Genomic DNA, 21,871 nt, shown 5'->3' on the forward strand with positions numbered 1-21,871 from the left:
CTATGTTCGTTTTGCGAAATAAAAAACTTAAAAAATGCCATGACTTTTGTTGAGACTTTGAAACAATATTTTCAGCATTTTTTTACATTATATGTATTTTAACATTACTATACTTGGCAAACAGTACTGGGAATATTGTCCTATAGGAACAGTAGGCAGTTCACACACTACGTCCTCTTCCAAGCCATGCAATGTTTTTTTTCATTGTGCCATTCACCCATGTCAGTTATGTCCCTCTTTCTCCCCACTTACTGCACAAGGAAGGGGGTAAAGACGTTGTATCAGATGAACTATTGGGTTCAGGCAATAAATGCTGATTTAAAACAAACAAACAAACAAAAAAAACATACACCAGAACGTGTCAACTTTTGCCCTTCCAAAGTGTGCTCTTCAAGTTTCCTGTGGCTGAATTTGCTAGCAGTTTGGAGCTTACGTCCATGCTCCTCAGAGAGGATTGTGACTCACAAAGCATGGAAGACTCACTCGATTTGGCCTCTTTTGAGTTCATTAGCGTTGACACATCCATGTCACTCGATAAGTCCTCGGAGGACAAGTTAAGACACCCTAGCTTGGCAAGAGAATTGGATCTCTTCAGAGGGGAAGAAACAGTCAAACCAGCAAGTCGTAGCCTGGTTTCGATTTCCTGAGTTCGTTGTTTCACCAGGCCAGGTTTCCCATGCACACTGTGTATGCTGTCGCTACTAGAACTGCGCGTCAAGTTGGAACTCCTGGAAGATGACGGCGTATAACATATGGTCTTCAGAAAGTCCTTTGTGTAACTGCTCATGTGTTCCAGCCTGCACAGGACAGGCGTGGAGGTTTTCTGAGACAGTCCCTGTAAGGGGTTTTTGGCCTCTAACTTCTCCACATCATTCTCTGTGTCTTCAGATATTAAAGGTGCTGGACCCAGAAGAGATACTGGGTCTTGGTGCAAAGCCAAATCTTGGTTTTCCTCTGGTATACTAGCATCAATTCTGCTCACGGAGCTCTCTCTTACCAGTGACGAGGATTCTGACGGCACACTCTTCAGACGCTCCAGTTCTTTGGTATGCTTCCTAACTAAGCCAGCTTTTTGAAGCTGAATAAGAGATTCTTGATGCTGCATCAAATAACTGTTTGTGGTTGGCTTTTCCAAATCCTTACTAAACAGCAAGTACTTCAGGTCCTTCGTGGGTTTGACATCTTTTCTGGATGGAGGCTCTTCCTTCATCACTTCTGTATTCAGAGGGCTTTTCTCACAGTGGGAATTTCTCCTGACAAGCAGTGCTTTGACAGGTGTTTTTGGTGCATCTTTTGGCTTTTCAGAAATATTGCAATGCTGATCCGCCACAGATTTGCAGGTGCCACCTTCCAAAACACTAGTTCCCTGCAGCAATGGAGGCAAAACATCATTTTTAGCCCTGATTATTTCCTCAGCCTGCGACTTGCTAGGCATTTGGTCCGACAAGTTAGAAGTCACATGGGAGAGGAGCGAAGGCTGAGTACAGATTGTAGAACTGCAGCATGCGGCAGCTGGATTCAGCGTCTCACACTGCTCCCCAGAGGCTTCAGCGGATGCACTGGCTGAGGAATACATGCAGTCAGTGCATGACTGGTAGGAAGGCTTGACTTTACTGAGGATTCCAAATATGGCATCACGCTATAAAAGGAAAGAATAGGCAATAAGAAGTCAGACAAACAATTCAATGTGGATGCAGAATAGCAGAGTCAGGCTAGTTTAAAACAAGACACAGAACAATAGGAAACATTTTATCTATAAGGACTCCAAGGCTTAAAGGAAGCCTCTCTCCATTACTGCTGAAGTCTGGGCTCTGCAGTGGGAGTCAAGCCATGAGGATTCCCAGCTGACAGTGTCTGGAGTTGGAGGAAACCAACCATTTCAAGTGATGGTCATGGAAGGCGGCTCCCCTGAGAGGTTTATAGCATGTTCACGTAGCTGCATGCTCTCTTTGGTGGCTGGCTCCACAACTTCTGCAAGCAAAGCGATGGTCAGAAGCACTTCTACAAGGAAAAGGCTCAGCATGGAGACAGGCACTACTACAGGAGCCTTCACTTCCAAACCAAATTACATCATAATCTTAGGATGCGGAGAGTTGTCTCATGCACACGGTGTCGGGTGTTACTAATCATCTACGTTTAAGCCCATACGCACCTCGAACTCCTCTGGGCAGCTCCTCTTGCTGTTGTTGTTATTCAAGTTCTCTCTGTTCAGTAAGTTCTCTTCCTTGTGTACAGACAAGCGCCGCTTCCACCTTTCCACGGGATTTTCCTCCCTGATGCTTTCCTTTCCCGGATCCACCTGACTGGGCACACTCCTCCCCTTTGGCATGCTGGACTCCAACTTCTTCACTTCCTTCTCGCAGAAACTTCTCAGCTCTGCCAGTGGTTCTACTTTCTCCTTGGCCTTCATTGTGTCTGCCGCAGCCTCAGGAGGGATTTGGGGAGGCTGATCCACCAGCAAATTGGCCTGCTCCGAAAGCACGTCTCGCTCTAGATCCTCCACCTGGAAAAATATTTCCCTGTCACCAGGCAGCTTGTTCTCCAGCAGCGAGTCGGACAGGCGCCGGAAGCAGTAGTGAAACCCCCCGGCCTCCATATTGGCTCTGTTGTCCAAGTACGTGGACTGTGAAGGCGCGTCCAGATCAGATAGGCGGTTTTCTAGATCGATGTCTAAGCTATCGAGCAGGAAGTCATTGGGCCCCGTAGAATCATCTGCATTCTGGGATAGGTTGCTCTCTGCTTGCTGCTTCCACAGCTTGTTATGACGCTGTTTGCTGGGGAGAAAAATAAAAGGCACAACTTACTACAATAAAACACTCAGCAGCTGTCGAATGTAAATACATCACAGTGCCCCGCCCCAAACAAGTCACGCCCCTCAGAAACCTTTGGAGGAAACATGCAATCCAAGCAGATCACCCACTACAGAGGACAGTGGCAACGCAGGGCAGAGGAGCAGGCTGTACGAAGCAATCAGGCTCTGGTCTAAACACAGGGAACAAATGGCTGGGTCATTACGTAAGATTCAAGGGAAGAAAAACAACAGCAACCAAAGTCCTCAAGAATCAGGTAACTGTGACTTAAAAGGCATTGACCACCACTGTAGTTAGCTGTGATGGCTGCTGTGGAAATGAAGGCGATACGCACATAATGAAGAAACAGAAACAAAGTCCCCCAGCTGAAAGCATCTGGATCAAGCGCACACAAAACATGTATCAGAGACACGCGAGTATAACTTTAAAAAGATGCTCAGCAACAACCAACTAAGGGCTGAATCCGGCTGTCCTCACTCAGGCAGACTTCCCCAACGTCAGGACTTTGTCCTATGCACGTCTATGCAGCGTCAGGAACTCAGCCGGCTCCAGGCATGGGAGCCCAGCCACGCAATGAGCCCGCTGGGCCCAATACCCCTTACTCAGGGATTGTGCTCCCTAAGTGGGCAGAAGAGCCAACAGATCCCCATTTAAGCCTTGTAGCAACAGCAGCACAGTGGCAGCTCGACGCGTTCTGGGCCAGCAGCTGTGCCAGACCTGCTTCCTGTACCTGCTCTAGCTCCGACCCGCGCCTGAAACAGCTACTGAAACATTGACCCAAAACTGCTTTCTCTTCCCATTTGTCACAGAATTGTGTTCCCCCTTTCCAAGCAACTCTCTGAGCATTTTTAACTTATTTTTCCTTTGCCCAGCTTAGGCCCACATATGTGTACACACAACTGCAAATTGCTAATTCTAGTCTGCAACAGGCTCTTTTTGTTTCCTTGCAAGTCACCTTCTCATTCCACCCATCACCTTACCTTGCATCTAAAATCCCTTCATATTCCAGCAGCTGTTTCATGAAGCCTGCATTTGGTCTTGCAATGCTGCGTTTTTGCTTCACGTAATTATAGGCTTCTTCCAAGGACCAGCCAAATTCCTTCATTGCATAAGCTATAACCGTAGAGGCAGACCGGCTAACACCCATTTTGCAGTGTACCAGACACTTAGAGTGATTTTTCCTAGAGAGGAAGGCAAAAAATAAGAAAAACTGTATCTCAAATCCTTTTGTTTATTAAGTTTTACTATATCAGTTTTATATGGTGCATGGATGGTCATTTGTTCTCCAGACCGAGCCAACGTCACAGCTCAGAGGGAGTTAATTGGTTTGGGTTAAAGGGTCCAAGAAAATAAACTCTCTAGGAAAGTTAGGATTTGGAGAAGTGTGATACCCCCTAACCACTCTCCTCTCACCCCAACCGCATTGCTATTTCAGATACTACCCAAAGCTCTCTTTGTCTGCATGTCCCTGTCTTTGGAGATGTGGACCCAGCAGGCATGATGGGTTCCCTACCAGGCCCCCCTGCACTGTTCACTGCACATGAGGGCTTCTCTATCACCTGTGCCCTGGAGGGTGAAGTGACTGGATGAAAATCACAGAGCAAGAAGTCTCACAAATAAAGAGGCTTCCTCGGAGAGGTTGGTGCAATCTGAAGAGCAAGTAACAGGGTTGGAGGCCCAGCAAGAAGGCCCTTATGCCAGGCCCCCATCTTCAAAGGTGGAGGCAAGGCAACTGAATGAAGGATCACACATGGGAATAAGCGTCTCCTGCTACGTATTTAGGAACCTCAACGCCCATGACGTCACCTGGCAGAATTGTGCCACAATCTGTCAGGGATGGGACCTCCACAACTTCAGATGCAGCCCCTTACTTTTTGAGCCCATTATTAATTCTAGCATTGTGGCTGATGGACAAAGTCAAATTCAACCGCTAGTTACACCCCTGCAATCCTAATGATTTGGTCCTAATTTAGGGCGGGATTTGGCCGACTAATGAAAGAGGCCAAATTAACCAGGTGTCACTGTCCAGCTACCCCATGCAGATCCAAATGAAGAAAAGCCCATCAAGTGACAAGCCACATGCTGAAACCCCAGCAGAATGTGAGTGGTTCATGTCACTAACTGTTGCCGGGAGCCATTGTTCTGCTTATTCTATCACGGACAAAATTCAAGGATTTCAAAATGTTTTACTTCATCAGAAGGACCCTTAGGGGCTCTTGCCATCTTTTAGGGTGTTAGGGGCAAACACGAACAGAATGTAGCATCGCTACTGGAAACAAACATTTCGTTTAACAAAAAGGGAAACCAAAAGCAAGTTGAACAAGGCACTGAAAATAAAATCTCAGCACAGTTGTGACTGGTTGTGAAGGGGTTAATGATTAACCACTGACGGGAACAGACGGAGTATTTGGGCATTCCAGGGGCCCAACTGAACTCCCTTTTCAAAGGCCTTTGCGAGAGCAGGGGTCCCAGAAACCTCTTCATCCCCTCACAAAGAGCTCAGCAATTAAGCAGCAAAGGGACAGCTACTTAATTAGCCTGGTAGAGCTACTTAACTGACATGGCAGTAAAGACACTGAATGAGTTATTGTGCCAAACCTGGGGACAGCGAGCTGGGAGCATGAAGGAGTCCAGGGGAATTGGATGCTGGGGTTAGAGTCAAAGTCAGAACAGACGCACGGACACTTCTCAGGACTTGTCCAAAAGCAGTGAGTTTCCAGTAATAGACAGCGGGGATGGTTACTTCCCTATTGAATACAATTCTCATTGCCCCTGCCCTGAAGTGGGAACCACAGCTCTCTGACTAACAGGACATTCAGAGGGAGGCAGGTTTCAAAATGAGCTTCTGTAAATGGTTCCATATCCTCTGCTGAAATGCTATTCGGCAGCATGCTGAGGGCACAACACTATCCTTACAATAGCCACGGTACTGGTGAGGGAGCTCCCTCGCCCCCTGCTGGAGGAAGTGCCTCAGTGTCATGCAAGGACTTGACCTCACTCCACAGATTCCGATGACGGGTTCTTATCCCGACCTCGGATGCCCCCAAGCACTGATTCGCTCATCTCCGTCCACTTACTTGGCTTTATTTATGAAATGATATGCCTCATTCCAGTGAGCCAGGAGGTCTGTCGTCTCCTCGTCGTACACCCGGATATTATGATACGCAAATAGACCAGGGAAAAAATTATCAATCTCCCTGGTGACATTTAAAATGTAGTAGACGCTGCAGGATGCAAAGGGAAACAAAGGAGGAGAGTTTAATTATCACAGCCCTGGAAGGGGACCTGGAATTCATGTGATAAACCACACACAACCCAGTGTAACATGGGTGCTCTTACTGCATGGGACGATCAGCAGCCCCAAACCTGTAAGCCCTCCGCTTCCGATTAAATCAGCTGGAGTTCTACATGTGGAGGACTGGCTGAATCGAGCTCCCTAACTCATCTCTCTCTACTATCACTGTCCCATGTAAAGATGGAGAACAGAGGGAAAGTGACTTGCCCACTCTACCAATGGGGAAGCTGAGGGAGAGAGAGGTGCCGAAACTTGATCCAAGTCTCACAATGAATCAACGGCAGTGCTAGGAATAGAACCCGGGAGTCCTGAATCTCAGCCTTGTGCTTTCGCAACAAGATCATCCTTTCTTCCTTCTTCCAACCAGAAATATGAAATGAAAGTTGCATCATTTTACTCTACTTCTGCAGGATATAGCAGCCGGATTTTTATAATAAAATAGGCGTATACCAGGAGGAATGAATGCCCATTTTAAGTTATTATTTCATATAATTCAGACAAATCAATAGCACATGATGTTTATTCAAGGATTTGTCCAGCTTTGACTTTTAAAAATGGCATTTCAAGGATACCAACACTACAGATCAAAGGATTAATGTGCTGGTTGTTTTACTTATTCAAAAGTGTTCAGACATCTGTTCCCAAGGACTACAGTTTAAACATCTTTATTCCTGCTGTTGAGCAGTAACTTTTCAGAGCTTCATTATAGGGGCCAACATGTGTCCTGGGCAAGCAGCAAGTATTTATTCCCAAAATTCCCATTGGCCTAAAACACTTAAAGCCAAGAAGTGCTGTAGTGATGAGAGTTCACTGAGAGACAAGACTGCAGCCACCTGTCTGCACTAGTGGAATGGAGAACAATTCACACAACTCTGCTCATCTTCAGGCAGTTTTGCACCATTTGGATAAGAGCTTTACCCCAAATACTGTAATGCATAATCTTCTGAAGTATCTGGGAATTCACACCTCAGACAACAATAAGCTTGCTCAGTATAAACTAGACTCCTACATAGGATTGGTCTTCCCTAGATCTCAAAGCACTTTACAAACGAGGACAAATATTATCTCCATTGTGCAGGTGGGAAAACTGAGATAGAAAGAGAGGAACCATCTGGTCCAAGGTCACTACTGAGAATAGAATTCTGGTCCTGTGCCCTATCCACTGAAGTATGGCCTGAAAGTATTATATTTCATTTCACAAGACACCCAAACACGCAATTGAAAACAAGTGATTTGAAGATTTTAAGAGTCTAACGTGTAATAGCCGACATTAAGTTGTGGAAAGGGCCAGTACTCACCCCGAGCCTTGAAGCTCTTCCAGGTTGGAGGCATTCCACTCAGACCCCTAGGATACAAGTCACACACACACACAGAGAGTAAGCCTTTGTTCTGCTGGGCACTGTACAGTCACTGTGCTCTTTGCTATCTGGACAATATTTTCTCAGGAGCGCTAAACTAAAACATAGGCAATGGTTTCTGAAAAGAGTACAATAGGGCATGAGGTTCTAGGGCCCTGCATAACAATGCAGAGGTATTCTGCTGACTCAGCCTAGCAACTAGGCCAGACTGGTCCTAATAGCTACAACCCAAGCGTATAAAAGGTTGAGAGTCTCTCTGAGGCAAGAGGGAGGTAGGGGGAGAGATAGAGGGGTCAATCTGCTGGTAGAAACCCTAGGAAGCTCAGGCTGAGGTTTATTATTTATATCACAGAGCACATACAGGCCCCAAACAAAATGGAAGCACCACTGTACATACACACACAGAAAAAGTCCCTGCCCTGAACAGCTTACAATCACAGAATCATAGAAATGAGGCCTGGAAGGGACCTCAAGAAGTCATCCAGTCCAGCCCCCTGCGCTGAGACAGGACCAATTAAACTTAGAGCATCCCTGACAGATGTTTGTTGTTAACCTATGGCTCTTGACCTGATTTATGACATAGGAAGCTTTTAGGCTAATATATATTAGTACGTGCTTTTAACAGGAAAGAGCAAAAATCAACATTGCTGAAAGGCACATGGAGGAACACAGAGTATAATGAGCAATATGCATGTTAGGACAAACAAAGGTAACTGCAAAGAAGCAAAAACAAGTTAAAATTGTAGCTTTGGGAAGATTTGGGGGGTACTTGTGTCCAGGGAACTAACCACACTGACTTACTGAAAGTACTGGGAACGGGGCTGATGCAAATAGCGTCGGCCAGCCTTGGAAGGTTAATTATGGATAGCTGGGATATCATAAGAACATAAGAATGGCCCTACTGGGTCAGACCAAGGGTCCATCTAGCCCAGTATCCTGTCTTCCGACAGTGGCCTGGTCCAGAGGGAATGAACAGAACATGTAATCATCAAATGATCCATCCCCTGTCGCTCATTCCCCGCTTCTGGCAAACAGAGGCTAGGGACACCATCCCTGCCCATCCTGGCTAATAGCCAAACAACATTTCCCAGAAGACGACATATGAGAAGGGGCTGGAATAGCTTCAGATCTGGTCTTGGACCTAGGCGGGTGTAAGAGAGGAGATGAGTATAAACAAGGTGTGTGCCCGACCCTTGGTGGGCACTTTGGGATGAGAGGCTGGACTGGACCATCACCTCCCACTTACAGTGTACTTCACGGACTACCTTCTTCTAGCGGTATTTTCCATGGGTCCCAAGAGTTTGAGAGTATGACAGCACTACGGACTTTCTTATTATATGTATCTGTTTCTTGTTCAGTAGCATTAATGCTTAGGTTAATCTGGATGATAAATAAAACTTTTATGTTCATATTCCTGTGATTCATCAATCCCACCTGTTAAATAATTTACGTAACCACTAAGGGAAAGAACCTGTCAGCTGTGACTGGTGCACTTTGCACCTCAGATAATTTCAGGCGGCACTGTCCAACCTGATCTTAGCAACCTCCAGTGGTGGAGATTCTACAACCTCCCATGGAAGCCAGTTCCAGAGCTTAACTACCATTATAGGCAGAATTTTTTTCCCTAATATCTAACCTAAATCTCCTTTGCTGCAGATTAAGTCCATTGCTACTAGCCTGGAGAACAATTGATCACACTCGTCTTTATAACAGCCCTTCACATATTTGAAGACTGGTTTCAGGCCCCCATCCCCGCCAGTTGTTTTTTCTCAAGGCTAACCAGGCCCAGTTTGTTTAACCTTTCCTCGCAGGTCAGGGTTTCTAAACCTTTGATCATTTTTGTTGTTCTTCTCTGGACTCTCTCCAGTTTGTCCACATTTTTCCTAGAGTGCAGCACCCAGAATTGGACACTGCTCCAGCTGAGGCCTCACCAGTGCCGAGTAGAGTGGGACAATGACCTCCCAGGTCTTACATACGACACTCCAGTTAATATACCCCAGAACGATATTAGCCTTTTTTGCAACTGCATCATATTGTTGGCTGAACAGGCCTAAACAGGCAAGACAGACAAAGGGCGAGAGACAGAGAATATTATTATCCCTATTCTACAGATCCCTAAAACTGAAGCACAAGGAGATTAAGTAACTTGCCCAAGGTCACAGAGTGGAGCTTTCACAGATCCAGGGAAAGAACCCAGATCTCCTGAGTCCCAAAGCTGTGCCTTAGCCACAAAACCATCCCTCCTCTGAACTGAGGGAGCGTTAGCCCTATTACTTAAAGAAAACCACAAAGAGATGGCACATTTGGACAACATATGTGCAGTGTGTTAGGAGCACAGTGGGAACGTTCCCAGATTACAAAGTAATATTAAGCAGGATTTCAATCAGAAAAGCTCACAAAAAATGATCCTAGGAAGGGGTCCGAAAGGAAAAGACGATGGGCTATGGGACACTGAGGATGCATCTCTAGATTGCCTGTTCAGATCCAATCTGAGCTGGTGGTGAGCAGCACTGGATCTGATCGCTTGCTTGCATGAAGTGAGTTAGACAGTCTCAGGGTAGTTCCTAGCACATCACAAAACCCACCAGAAATGAACATTCCCTGTTTTCAATAACAAATATAAATTGCATAGGAAAACCATTCAGACATTCTGCAAAATAAAGTGGTCGTTATCAGTGTTCCCTTTAATTTTTTAAGTCCACGTGCGGAATGAATTTTGTTATGTGCACCAATATGGAGGCGATGTGTGACACACAACAAAATTCATGTGGTGGGGGTGGGGCTGAGGGGTTCCGAGTGTGGGAGGGGGCTCAGGCCTGGAGCAGACGGTTGGAGTGGGGGGGGGGATGAGGGCTCTGGCTGGGGGTGTGGGCTCTGGGGTGGGGTGCAGGCTGCCCCGGGGCTGTGGTGGGGAGACAGGACTCCCCCCAGCCCTCTCTCGCCACAGCAGCTGGGGCCAGCGGGAAGGGGCACCTCTCCCCGCCGCCGCAGGTCCGTGATTTGGCCGGTGGGGAGAGGCGTCTCTCCCCGCTGCAGCCCTGAGTCCCTGCGTGGGGCTTAATAGGCAGCTGCCCGGCCACGCGGCTTAGAGGGAACTTAGGTTGTTATGCTAGTACCACCAAGTCTCCGGCTATTTGAGTGCGTGAGATGGCCCCTAGAAGCCAGGGGAGAGGTTACTGTAGAGGTACATGCACAACACATTGCAAGGAGAACTAAGAGGATTTTAAAATATGATTCGCTCTCAGAGGCCTATTTCCTCAGAGTCTATCATGGAAAAGATGACATTGCAGCAAAGTGCAGAACTGCTCCCATCTCAATTAAATCTTTGCTCTGGATGGCAACTTCCAGTTTTGCTTGGAGTACCATCTAGTGGCAAGAGATTACAAGAGACTCATCCCCGCTCTGAGCCTGTTCACAGGCTGAAAGAGCGAATCACCTTTCAAACTGATTATTTATATAAAGCCAGCCACGTGGTAGGCACTTTGACTCTCTTAGTGTATTATCGTTACCTTTGATTTAGCAAGGCAAAAATAGAGGGCACATAACTGGTACACTTGGACAGTGTCCTGATCTAGGTCCTTACCCCATCTTAAAGAAAAACGACTCCTATTTGTAGAAATATTAAATAAATCCAGAAAGGGCAGCCTTTCCTGTGCACAATGCACCCAACAAACAGGAGCACTAACATCAGGGCCAGGACACCATTTTATTAAATCTACTTAGCTTCCAAAGCAGGGCAACAGGTTATTGTGCACCCGGGGAAAGTCACAGCAGCAGGAATAAATGGGGAAAAGGGAAAGACGAAGCACTTCCTCAGAGCAGTTCTCAAGACATGGGGGAAGGCTGTTTTCCCGCGTACTGTATCAACCCCTGGCAACCTCTTATTTATTTTCTTTCCATTAGAATAAAAGCTCCCATACTAAGACTCTAGCCCCTGCCAATTATCTACAATTACAAAAGCAAAATGCCATTCACCCAAGTCATCCTCCTGCCTAGAAGCAGGTCCTAATCAAACACTACCACCCCTGTACATCAGTCTGCTCCTCAGCTCCTTTACTTCTCTTCAAAGGCCAGGTGAAACAAACGTCCCCCCACAGCATGCCACCACGTACAGAACCCTCCACCACGCCATGCCCACCAGGTGTTCTGCTCCTGAGCTAAGCTGGCCAGGAGAGGACCACTGATGGAGCACATTCACTCACAGGGAGAGAAAGGATCAGGAAGGCCCCCGGCCCCTCTTGCCAGCCCATCAGCGCAGCTGTGTGTGTTCAGAATGAAGGCTCAGCTAGCAGAAAGGGCTGCTGGGCTGTGGGCCTTTGGAAGCGACATGGGGAGAGGACGGAAAGGAGGCCTACAGTCTCCTTGTATAAAAGGTTCAACATCAGGCTATATCACCTGCTGGTTTTTCTCCCCATTGCAGGCTTTACACCCAGTGCAGCTTGCCTCAAGCCCAGTGGCTGTTCGTGTTTGACTGATGCCCCCTTCTCATGCTCAGCATAGCTTCTGACTCTGTGGCTTACCAGATACAGATGATCAAAAATCAGAGATGGTTTGTCCATCTGCCCCAGGATAAGCAGCATTTCATTGTCTATAAATTCCTTGAATTCTTTCAAGTTGCAATTCATCTGCTTCTCCAGCTCATTTCGTATCTGTGGGGCAGAAAATGACAAAGTATGCCACTTAGGAAATGACAGCATACCACCTAGATGGTGGGCTGTGCAGAATGAAAGGAGAGTGCCAATAAATTATACATCCATCCATTAGAGAGCGAGAGAGACTACAGTCCGCAGAGAAGTACATAAATGCTTTCAGAGACAAATAACCTCAGTAAAAGATCATGTGAGGCCCCAAATTCAGGCTTTGTAAATAAAGCTTCATGCAAAACCCAATAGGAACACAAAAACTGTTATGGTATTTTTCACCCTGAAGCATTCCCCTGAAGTGCTGAACACCCAGCACTGTGTTAGCACCGGAGAAACCAAAGCAAAACCCACTAGAAACAAGAAGTAAAAAACAGCAGCATCATTGTGAAAAGGGAATTAGATCTTTTAAAGTCTCTCACTTGTAAGGTGGCAGGTAGGAAACATTTGTAAGGTATATAGATTTTCTTCTTTATCCCCTCCCTTTAAAAGCCAAACCTACCCCAGATTTCTGCATTACAACACTGCATGGGAGTAACTCTACTAAAACAGAAGAATCTGAGCATTTTCGGGGCAGCCGAAGAAGAAATTTGTAGGGCTTTTACCATGGCACAAAGCTCCAGGCAAATCCACACTCAGGGTACATTGTGGGTCAATTTCCAGGTATCCTTATACCTTGGACCCCTATAGGAGCTCCCATCGAAGTATTTCAATCACTTGTTGTAAGGACTCTAAAAGCCCACTGTGAGGTCGATGTTATCCTATTTTACAGATGGGAAAACTGAGGGGCAGAGAACAGAAGACTTATCCAAGGACATGGAGTAAATCTTGTAAGTACAGGTGGAAATATATATCCTGAGGGTCCTGACTCCCAGTCTTCTCTGACCCTTACCCAGTGCTACCTCTCATACTCTGGACAACGACAGGAACCGAGTGGTCACAGGCCAGCAAATGGTAGGTTTTGCTTACTTCTTTGGAGGTCACGTTTTCCAGATCTTTGCTCATCATGATACTTCGGAGTTTGGCTTTAATGAACCGCTCTGTTCTTTCCCCCTCAGTTGGCCTGCAAAGGAAAATTAAAGGAACTATCCAGACAGGCATTTCACTGGGGCAGAAGGCCTCAGCGATGCTCTCTCGGTATAATGATACTCTTACATGGAGAAGGGATGGGAAGGATTCAAGTTAATTAAACTGACTGATGACAGAGGAAAACTTTACAAAATTATGTATGAACTGAAAGGAGATCAAACTATTGGAGAAATGAAAGGGAAAACGTGGGATTTCTGAAGTGAACAAAGACATTCAAAATAAAACTCAGAACTGACTTGTCAACAAACAACGCTGGGGAATCGGGGCGTGTCGACTCCAGGTCCTGCATCGTGTTCCACTCATTGATGCAACTCTGGTCCGAACTGATGCAGCTTTCATAGTACGTGGCCCAGACCAGAGCCATTCCACCTGGGAAGTAATTGTACCTCCGTGCGACCTCACAAGCTTTGTGGAGGATCTGCAGGGCAGACCTACATGTTTCAAAAGCAAAGAAGGGGAGAATCTGAGCATCATGGGGAGTAAAAGCACACAGAAGCCCAGGGCCCTTGAGATTTTCAGCTGAGACTTATTTTCAACTTAGTTTGTTATGGTTTGGGTTTGTTTTTTTTGACAGCAGAAGGTTTGCTTTTTCTGATTTCAGATAGAGGTGTCACAAACACTAAACAGTATGGTTTGGATGCCATCTCAAGATCTGGTTACCACTCAACACAGGACGAAATTCACCCCATGCAAGAGACCAGCACAAGGCCTATGCACCACTTGTGTCCCGCTGGGACTTAATCATTAGCTAACTTAAAAACTCAGACAAAAACCGTAAGCATGTGGACACTTCAAACCACTCTATCAAGGAGTCGAAAGGCACATTTAACAGCATTCCTAGCCCCTGGCACACACCAAGAACAGAGCCCAGATTGGGTAATTTGTTTTTGCAAATTATAGCATTTAACTTTAAAAAAAATCCTTCAGTTCTGTAGATGTTATTACACTGAACACATTGACCACATCAGAAGCTGCTAACCGGAGGGGCAGAGTTTTAAAATGGCAGTAACAAGGGGTTTGTTTGTTTGTGTACCAAATAATCCCTAAAATTACATCTTCTTCCATATCCACATTGTTTCCCTATTAAATGTTACAAGAGCTCAGATTTCATAAACTCCAGCGCAGCCAGCATAATGTATGTGCTAAAATCTATGCAATTTGTTATATATCGGAACAAGTCCCTTAAAAATCACCACCATTAAAGGCAATCTGTGGTCAGAGCAATCAGGGATTTCGTGATATTCAAATATCCCCATTTTGCTGTTTTGGGATGTGTGTATGTGGGTGAGTGGGATTATAAGAGCTCAGCCAACATAATCAAAGCTGTGAAGTGAAACCCTGGGCTTCATGGAAAGTTATCAGACAGCAGGAACTCCAGGGCAACACTGCAGCAACAAAGAGCCCTGGAAATTCCATGAGATTGGCAAGGGATCCTGAGATGCCCTCTTCAGCTAGTTACAAAAATACAGAGAGAGCCAGCATGGGGTTTGCAGCCTGATCAATTTCATGTTCAACTCGGTTCTCATATTGAATAATCTTATTCATGTAATTTCCCTCAGTGCGTATACTAGAGAGTGTATAGTTGCTCTGAACAGAAGCATGTCATTTACCATCAGGAAAATGGCACAGCATGCTCCTTACTCCTTTCAGCATACTTACCTGCCGAGACAACCAGCTTTCTAGACATGGAATTTTTTTCTTAAGGTACTAAATAACAGCTATGTAAAATGCTAAATGCAGGTTTGTTTGTTTGTTTAAAAAAAAAAGCTAATATAAATGATCATTTTTTTTTTTTTAGTAAAACTAAATCACCAATATACATACCACATAGCTTGCACAGAAACTGGTTTGAAGATATGCATCTTCCCTGCAGTGCTCACACTAAATCCACTAACAGAGAGAGAAGAAAAAGTCATACAATGCCCCCTTTTGCATTAGATCCTCCATTGAGCAAACCACCACTGTTTTCCTGCTAAGACAGTAATGCCCATGCTGCAAGGCAAAACAAGTCATAGCCATTGCAGTACGTGTGGGCTGGCATTGACAGTTCACCAAAATCAGAAATGGGAATTTATGCAACCTGATTATCTAACACAGCTCTTAATGTCCTTGCAAACAAGAATGTGAAGGGAAAAGTTTATCTGCAATTACCGGTAATTAAAATATTGCGTATTTGTTTACTTAGAGAAATCACTAATAAGATCTAACACATTCTATCACATAGCACAAAGGTAGCAATAAGCAAAAATAAATGATCAATTAAATGGACTGAAGTGAAAGAACCTAAATTTGAATTTTCTTTAACTTTAAAAATGAGGACACTCTTAAAACAGCCCTCTAACTGGGCAAAATAAATCAACTCTAATATCCTCTGAGCTCTAACCTGAGCTATTATGATCTTGCTCTCTCTGACACTCAAATTCGTCCTTCTAGACATTAAAATGTTTTTGTTTCGTACCCATCTCCATCAAGATGTATCTTGGTATCACTCCACAGGCGCAGGACCATCCCGATAGTGCAGCTTTTACTACCATGGAAAAGGAAAGAAGTGACAGCATTCAATGCTATTGTTATAAGGAGTTCAAATGCAGGACACAATAAGGTTACTTTCTACTGTTAATTCCCAGTAGATTCTGAATACGATGTATCTTTATTTAAAAACCTCACCTTCCTCTCTAGCAACTCTCACTGCAACATCTATGCTTATACATACAGCGTCTAAACACACACTGTACAGCCATGCATGAAAATCTTCAGGGCTGCTGTGACAGCAGTGTGCTGTTTTTCAGTGATGGAGTAGCAACTTTTTAGAAGCAACGGTTACAAATTCCAGCTCTTTCCCTCTCCCGACAGGAGCCATGTATCCTATCATAGGCCACTGCTGACCTTTACTTCATCTTCCCCATTAAAAGCCCCAAAGAGGGACAATTCCCTAAATGAGTGGCACATACACAGCAGGCACTCCAGCCCATCAGGCACCCGTGTGTCCAGTTGTCTGGACGCACAGACCTCCGCCCACCAGTGCTAGGTAGAAAATCAGGCAGGAAGGATCCTTAATGGGCAGTTTGTGGGGTTTTCACTGAATCACTTTGACTGGAAGAAGCGTTTAAGGGGGTCTTATGAGTTTATCTAATCCAAAAAAGTACTTCATATGAAAGAAGAAATCTGTCAAGAAAACTAGACCATGATGTGGACCAGACGCTTTTAACTGGTAAATAATTAAGCTGCCAAGATATTAAACTTTTAAAGGACATGAGCATGCATGCAGCAGCCAGTTTGTAAAGAATTCAGAATGATTTGTTTTTTTTTAAATCATACCCATTGATACAACAGACCAAAGCAGCCAACCGGCTAATTTCAATGCACATGTGGGCAGTGCGCACTTCAGAGCCTTCCAAGAAAACGGGTGTATCAGTACAAAGGCCCCATGCTAGTAACTCAGAATGGTGATAGCCAAGGACTCTCATTCCAGCCTCAACACAGGATCCAGGGCGGCTTAGGTAAAACTGCCATTACTGACTGACGCTGGTTTGTACTGAAAGGTTTTCTTTAATCTAATCTACAAAGACATAAGGTCCTTAGTCCCTCCTGTGCCATTGACACATGGGGCACACCAGTTCCTCCACTGATGATGGTCACTCATTAGCTGTGGTACTTCTTCCCAGGTGATGCCAACACATTCAATACCCTCCTGTCACTGTCTTCTGCCAGTTCTCCTTTGGCCTTCCTCGCTTTCTCTTCCCCCCCTTGGGTACCCAATTCAATGCTTGCTGAGCATGGCTCCCGGCTCCCATCTCCCATATGATGGACATGTCCCTGCCACCTGAGGCTTCTTTCTTTGATGATCTTTTCTACATGTGCTGCTCTGTCAGCTCCCTGACTCTCGCAGGGATCATTGTAAATGAAGACAATGCCCTACCCAGAATTCAGGGCTGCTCTGGGATATCTGCCAGAGCTATTTCCCAGGTTACCCCCTCATTTTGCACCAGTAGAAATTATTTCAAAACCAGTCCATCTTAGTTTCGGACAAGACGCAGCAAATATTCCTGGACTTTCTATAAGGCAGACTAACGTTCCATTCTGTAGTGCTGGGTTAGGAGCTCCTCTACCCCTCTGACAGCACTTAACAACAGTGGGAAGTGTAGCACCTGGTTCATAACCAGGCACGGCCAGTGGGTTTACTGTCAATGAAAACATTGTCTTACTGTATATTATATTAGTATATATACTCCCTCCTAACACACATCTACCCTCTTCACTTATACTCCCTCCTAACACACATCTACCCTCTTCACTTATAGTACAGAAAAATCCACTCTGATTTATTAGAGGACAAGAGAAAACATTTTAAAAACCCTACATTTTGGCTACTCCTTAGGCATAGTCAAGTGTAACATGATAGAGGGCTAGTGGTCTGAATACAGAACTAGGAGCCTAGAAGTCCTGACTCTCTACCACACACTCTGCCTGTGTCCTTGGGCAAGTAATGACCTCTCTGCCTCTGTTTCTTCATCTATAAAATAGGGAGAGCACGAGGATTCTGAGGGTTACTTAATATTTTATGGGGCTTTGGAAGCATTAAGCACTCTTATCAGGAGATGGGTTTGTATCCCAGACAGAACAGAGAACTCAAATTTGGGAAAAGCTAGACATAAATCCCTAATCTCTCATCAGTTTGGATTTGTTTGTCCTTTGCAGGAGCTTTATGCTATCTTCATGCAGATCCATCACTGTCCAGCTCCAGGACATTAACAACATTTTGGGCCTGATTTGAAAAAGCGGCCTCCAGTTTTGCAGCTCTAAGTAGCTGCAGACACGTTTTGGGGCCATTAGACATCTAGCTACCTTAACTGGCTGCAGATCAGTCAGATGCCACAGTGCTATAAAAGGACTGTGCATACAGTACTTTGCCCTGAGCTGTTTGCAGTGCTGCAATGCAGCCAAAGACTTGAAGGCCTTTGCAACATCAGGTCCTTCACCTTTATGGGAATCAGGTGACTTTACAGTATGGCAGAGAGAGTGTCCTGTTCAAGCAACACCGTGGCACATGAGAAGTCTCCCAGACATACCTTTCTTTGCTAGAAAAGTCCACTCCCAGTAAAATGTTTTCTTCTGTGTCTTGCCGCCCACTGCTATACACGACCACCATGTATCTGACTCGATCTGTCCACATGCTTTCCAAGCGCACAGCCTAAAACAGGGCAACACAGCTCTGCAAACCTGCTGTCAATGACCATTATTGCCATTACTGTTAGAGTTCATTATTTGTATTGCAGTTGGGCCCAAAGGCCCCAGTCAGCATAGGGCTCCATGGCGTTAGCTGCTGCAGAAACACATAGGAAGACACAGTCCATCCTCTCCTTGCACACATTTAGCGCTAGTTTAACCAAAAGCCTATAGGAGGGGAGGCAAGGGGCACAGTGAGAGTGCAGTTTCTTTGCCTAGATTACCAGTCCCCATTCTGAAACTTGTTACAAGATGAAGTCTGAGGGGAAAATAAACTGGGATTTTTTAAAAATGTAGGTTAAGTAGGGAAGTTGATAAAAGTATCAATCTTGCACTGGATTGGGGTATAGGAAGGTACTAAGAGGGCTCTTCCATCTTTTTCTTTTATGATTCTTACACTGCAGTGTCGCAGTGACCCTACCTGGGGTAATTCAGGAGGCCTTTCCCTTCTGATGTGACATTTCATATCCTCTACAGATGTGTGGCTGTCTGCATTACTCAAACAGGCAGGGTTTTAATAAAACCCTTCTTTAAAAGGGAAGCATGGCCCTGTTAGAAATACCAGTGATCATGGTGCTATTTTACAGAGCTATTTCATACTCCTCCAGCTGAAAGAAGGGCAGAAACTGCAGACCCTCTTACCAATTTGATTCTGTCCTCACAGCGCAGAAGGTTGATCATCACTTGAAGGTGCTGGGGCAAGTCACCTGCAGAGATGATTGGGAAATAATCAACAGATGTTGCTATGGTCCCTTCTTAGTGCACTAAGCTGTGCATGTCCTGATGTATAGAGAAACTTAAATTCCTGTAAGTAGAGAATATTTGGGAAGCCATTCAAGCCTCATACTCTCAGAGAATTCTTAAGATGATAATGACAGAATTGAATTTCCCTGGATACAAGACTAATTGGTCTGTCATGAGACCTGGACATTTTGGCATTTGGCAGGCATTAGATACATAAGGAATGCCTCTGCCACTGGTTCAAATTATAACCAATAAGATTTGTCTCATAGCTACCACATCCTGCACTGAACAGTAAGATTTGTGGGCAAGGGATTGGGAAGGAGGGGAGAATGGGGAAACTAAAGATTCCTGAAAGATTAAGGCTATAATAAATAAATACATTTGTGAATTTCATACAAGACAATGGGCCTGAGACTGTGGGCCTAACTCAGGGCATCTTCCTTTTGAACACAATAGGAATGTTTCATGTGTGAAGGCTGTAGGACTAGACCCGGCAGAGGTTACAGTAACATTTTACCCATCCGCAGTTAGTACCATTCATGCAATAGCATACTTGGAATCTACAGAAGCAGACACATTCCTGTTTGGTAAAAATGGGTTATAGGATGAAGTCATACATGTGAAAATAAAACAAGACCTGTCTAATAATGTGATAATGCAAGCATAACTTTCTATACAAGATACAGTTCCTCCCATAGGATACTTGCTGGGCATATGAAATTGCTGACAGTCTGAGAAACCAAAAGCCAGGCTTGGCATTCAAACATGCTCTTTGTTATTCTGGTGTGTTTACTAAGCAGACATACAGTACCACACTGTGCCTTTCCCACATGCTTCTTCACGCAACGTGCCCTGATGGCGATTTTTTTTAAGCTAACCACTTATTCCAAAGCTGTCAAAGACAGAAGGCATAAAAATACAGCGCAAGTGGGGCTCAGTCTCTTTAACCCTATGTATACTTACCAGTCTTAGTGTACTTTTAATTTAAATTCTCTACTGTCTCTTCTCTCCCTTTTAGCACACTGGAAACAACCAGAATCTATATATGTTCTTAAAATGTTATACATGTTTATGAGCTAGGTCTAGATGTAGCATTTAAATTAGAATTTCCTGCCTAAAGCCAAGAAATGAAATATATGGAGCTAAGAGGCAAGGGCTTTGGGTCATGGACATCCTAGGCCCCAATCCCATAAGGAGCTCCTCACCTCTGCACTCACTTGGAGATCTTTGCAAGAGTAGGGCCTGAACTGTGTTCTTAAGATTGTGCTTGTGTTTGTCTTGATTAAGCTGGACATCACAGGAAAATGGGGTTTATTCAAGTTTATGTAAGGCTACAATAACCAAAATATTAAGTGAGGGCTTTAAAAGAACTCTGAGGTGTGGAGATTTTTGGTAACTATTCCTGGTCTATTTCTCGATTTCAACAATTATTCCTTAGCCGAAAGCACTACAGACTGCTTCACACTAAAGCAGCTTGAAGCGGGCTAGTCACCTGTCTTTTGTGGTGTGAACCTCACTAAGCAGTATCCTTGCATTAGTCTCCATTGAATAAATATGATGGAAATATGGCCAGAAGTCATTCTTCCCCTTCCCTCCAAAACTAGCCAGCTGAATTAACAGGGTAAACGGGCTGCCATCCCCTGAAACATCAGGCATTGGCCACTGGAATGGCTAGTCGGAGTCGCTGGTAAATGCTATGCTCCTTTTAGATTGAATCCTAAGGATGCACATGCCAAAGGCGGCATGCTGATCTGCAAATAAGGCTTCACAGTTCCATTCAGGACTGTGTTACGCCCATGGTTCATTTGGGGACTTTATGCGCTGTGCACAAGCTTTCGTTCTGCCTACTCAAACCCTTATGTGAGTTGGCCCCTGCGCATGGCTCAGATTGGTTACACATCAAAGACAGTAAAAGAGAGTGTAAAATGCAGTTCTGGTAACCCTTGCCCATGACCCGTTTTCACTGGGTGACATAATTTTGCCATTAGCTTTTTTCCATTTTCCATCTACAACAACAGAGTCAATTATTTTTATTTCAAAGGGTAATTGTTAAAACTGGCTTTTTTCAACAGCCCAGTGACAAAAACTAGAGTGGACAAATCTGCAGAAGGGAGTGGGGTTGTTTTGTTGTTGTTGCTTTTTATTATTTGTATTATACATCTATCATGCGTTCCCTCTAGCACTCCGGTTATCTTTCTTATTAAAAGTCAAGATTATAACATAGCATCAAAATATACAAACCATTACTAATGAGCTATTTTTTCAAGGTAGGGACAACAAAATTTATTGATTTAACTAAAAATTACTTCTTTAAACATAATAACTATGTATTTATTTGGCTTAGGATGTTTAGATGGGATAAAATCTTACCTGGTATACAAAAATTCAGTAATGAATTCAACGTGATTTCCATCTCAGGCCCTGATTCAGCAAGGCTTATGTCTAATTTTAAGCACTATATTCGACTTCAAAAGGATTACTCGTGCACTTAAAGTTAGGCCCATGCTTACGGACCTGCCAGGAATCAGGGCCTGCAGCAGAGCATGCAACCTGCATGACTGCCGAGGCCAGCAGGCTGGCTCTTAAGCCAGCAACAGCAGCAGCTCCCTGGCTTCTCAACGCTCATGCCCGCCGCTGTGCCTGCTCCTGCTGCTCCTGCCTTGCACCCAGCCCTGCCTCTGTCCTGTCCCTGCCTTGAGCCCCTCCTTG

General features: G+C 44.8%; 1 protein-coding gene across 1 annotated transcript in view; it reads right to left on the reverse strand.

Annotated features, from left to right (window-relative positions):
• Positions 1–361: 361 nt before the first annotated feature.
• SSH1 (slingshot protein phosphatase 1) overlaps positions 362–21,871 on the reverse strand; it is a 54,210-nt gene continuing 32,700 nt past the window's right edge. The window contains exons 4-15 of the mRNA XM_065417874.1: positions 19,061–19,125; positions 18,262–18,383; positions 15,651–15,719; positions 15,017–15,082; positions 13,429–13,623; positions 13,073–13,166; positions 11,984–12,112; positions 7,404–7,450; positions 5,888–6,034; positions 3,791–3,991; positions 2,153–2,774; positions 362–1,639 (exon numbers count right to left, since the gene is read on the reverse strand). Of these exons, the coding sequence (XP_065273946.1) occupies positions 362–1,639; positions 2,153–2,774; positions 3,791–3,991; positions 5,888–6,034; positions 7,404–7,450; positions 11,984–12,112; positions 13,073–13,166; positions 13,429–13,623; positions 15,017–15,082; positions 15,651–15,719; positions 18,262–18,383; positions 19,061–19,125 (3,035 nt within the window). The remainder of the gene's footprint in view (positions 1,640–2,152; positions 2,775–3,790; positions 3,992–5,887; positions 6,035–7,403; positions 7,451–11,983; positions 12,113–13,072; positions 13,167–13,428; positions 13,624–15,016; positions 15,083–15,650; positions 15,720–18,261; positions 18,384–19,060; positions 19,126–21,871) is intronic.

Source organism: Emys orbicularis, chromosome 16, assembly GCF_028017835.1.
Source record: "Emys orbicularis isolate rEmyOrb1 chromosome 16, rEmyOrb1.hap1, whole genome shotgun sequence".
Classification (NCBI taxonomy): Eukaryota; Metazoa; Chordata; order Testudines; family Emydidae; genus Emys; species Emys orbicularis.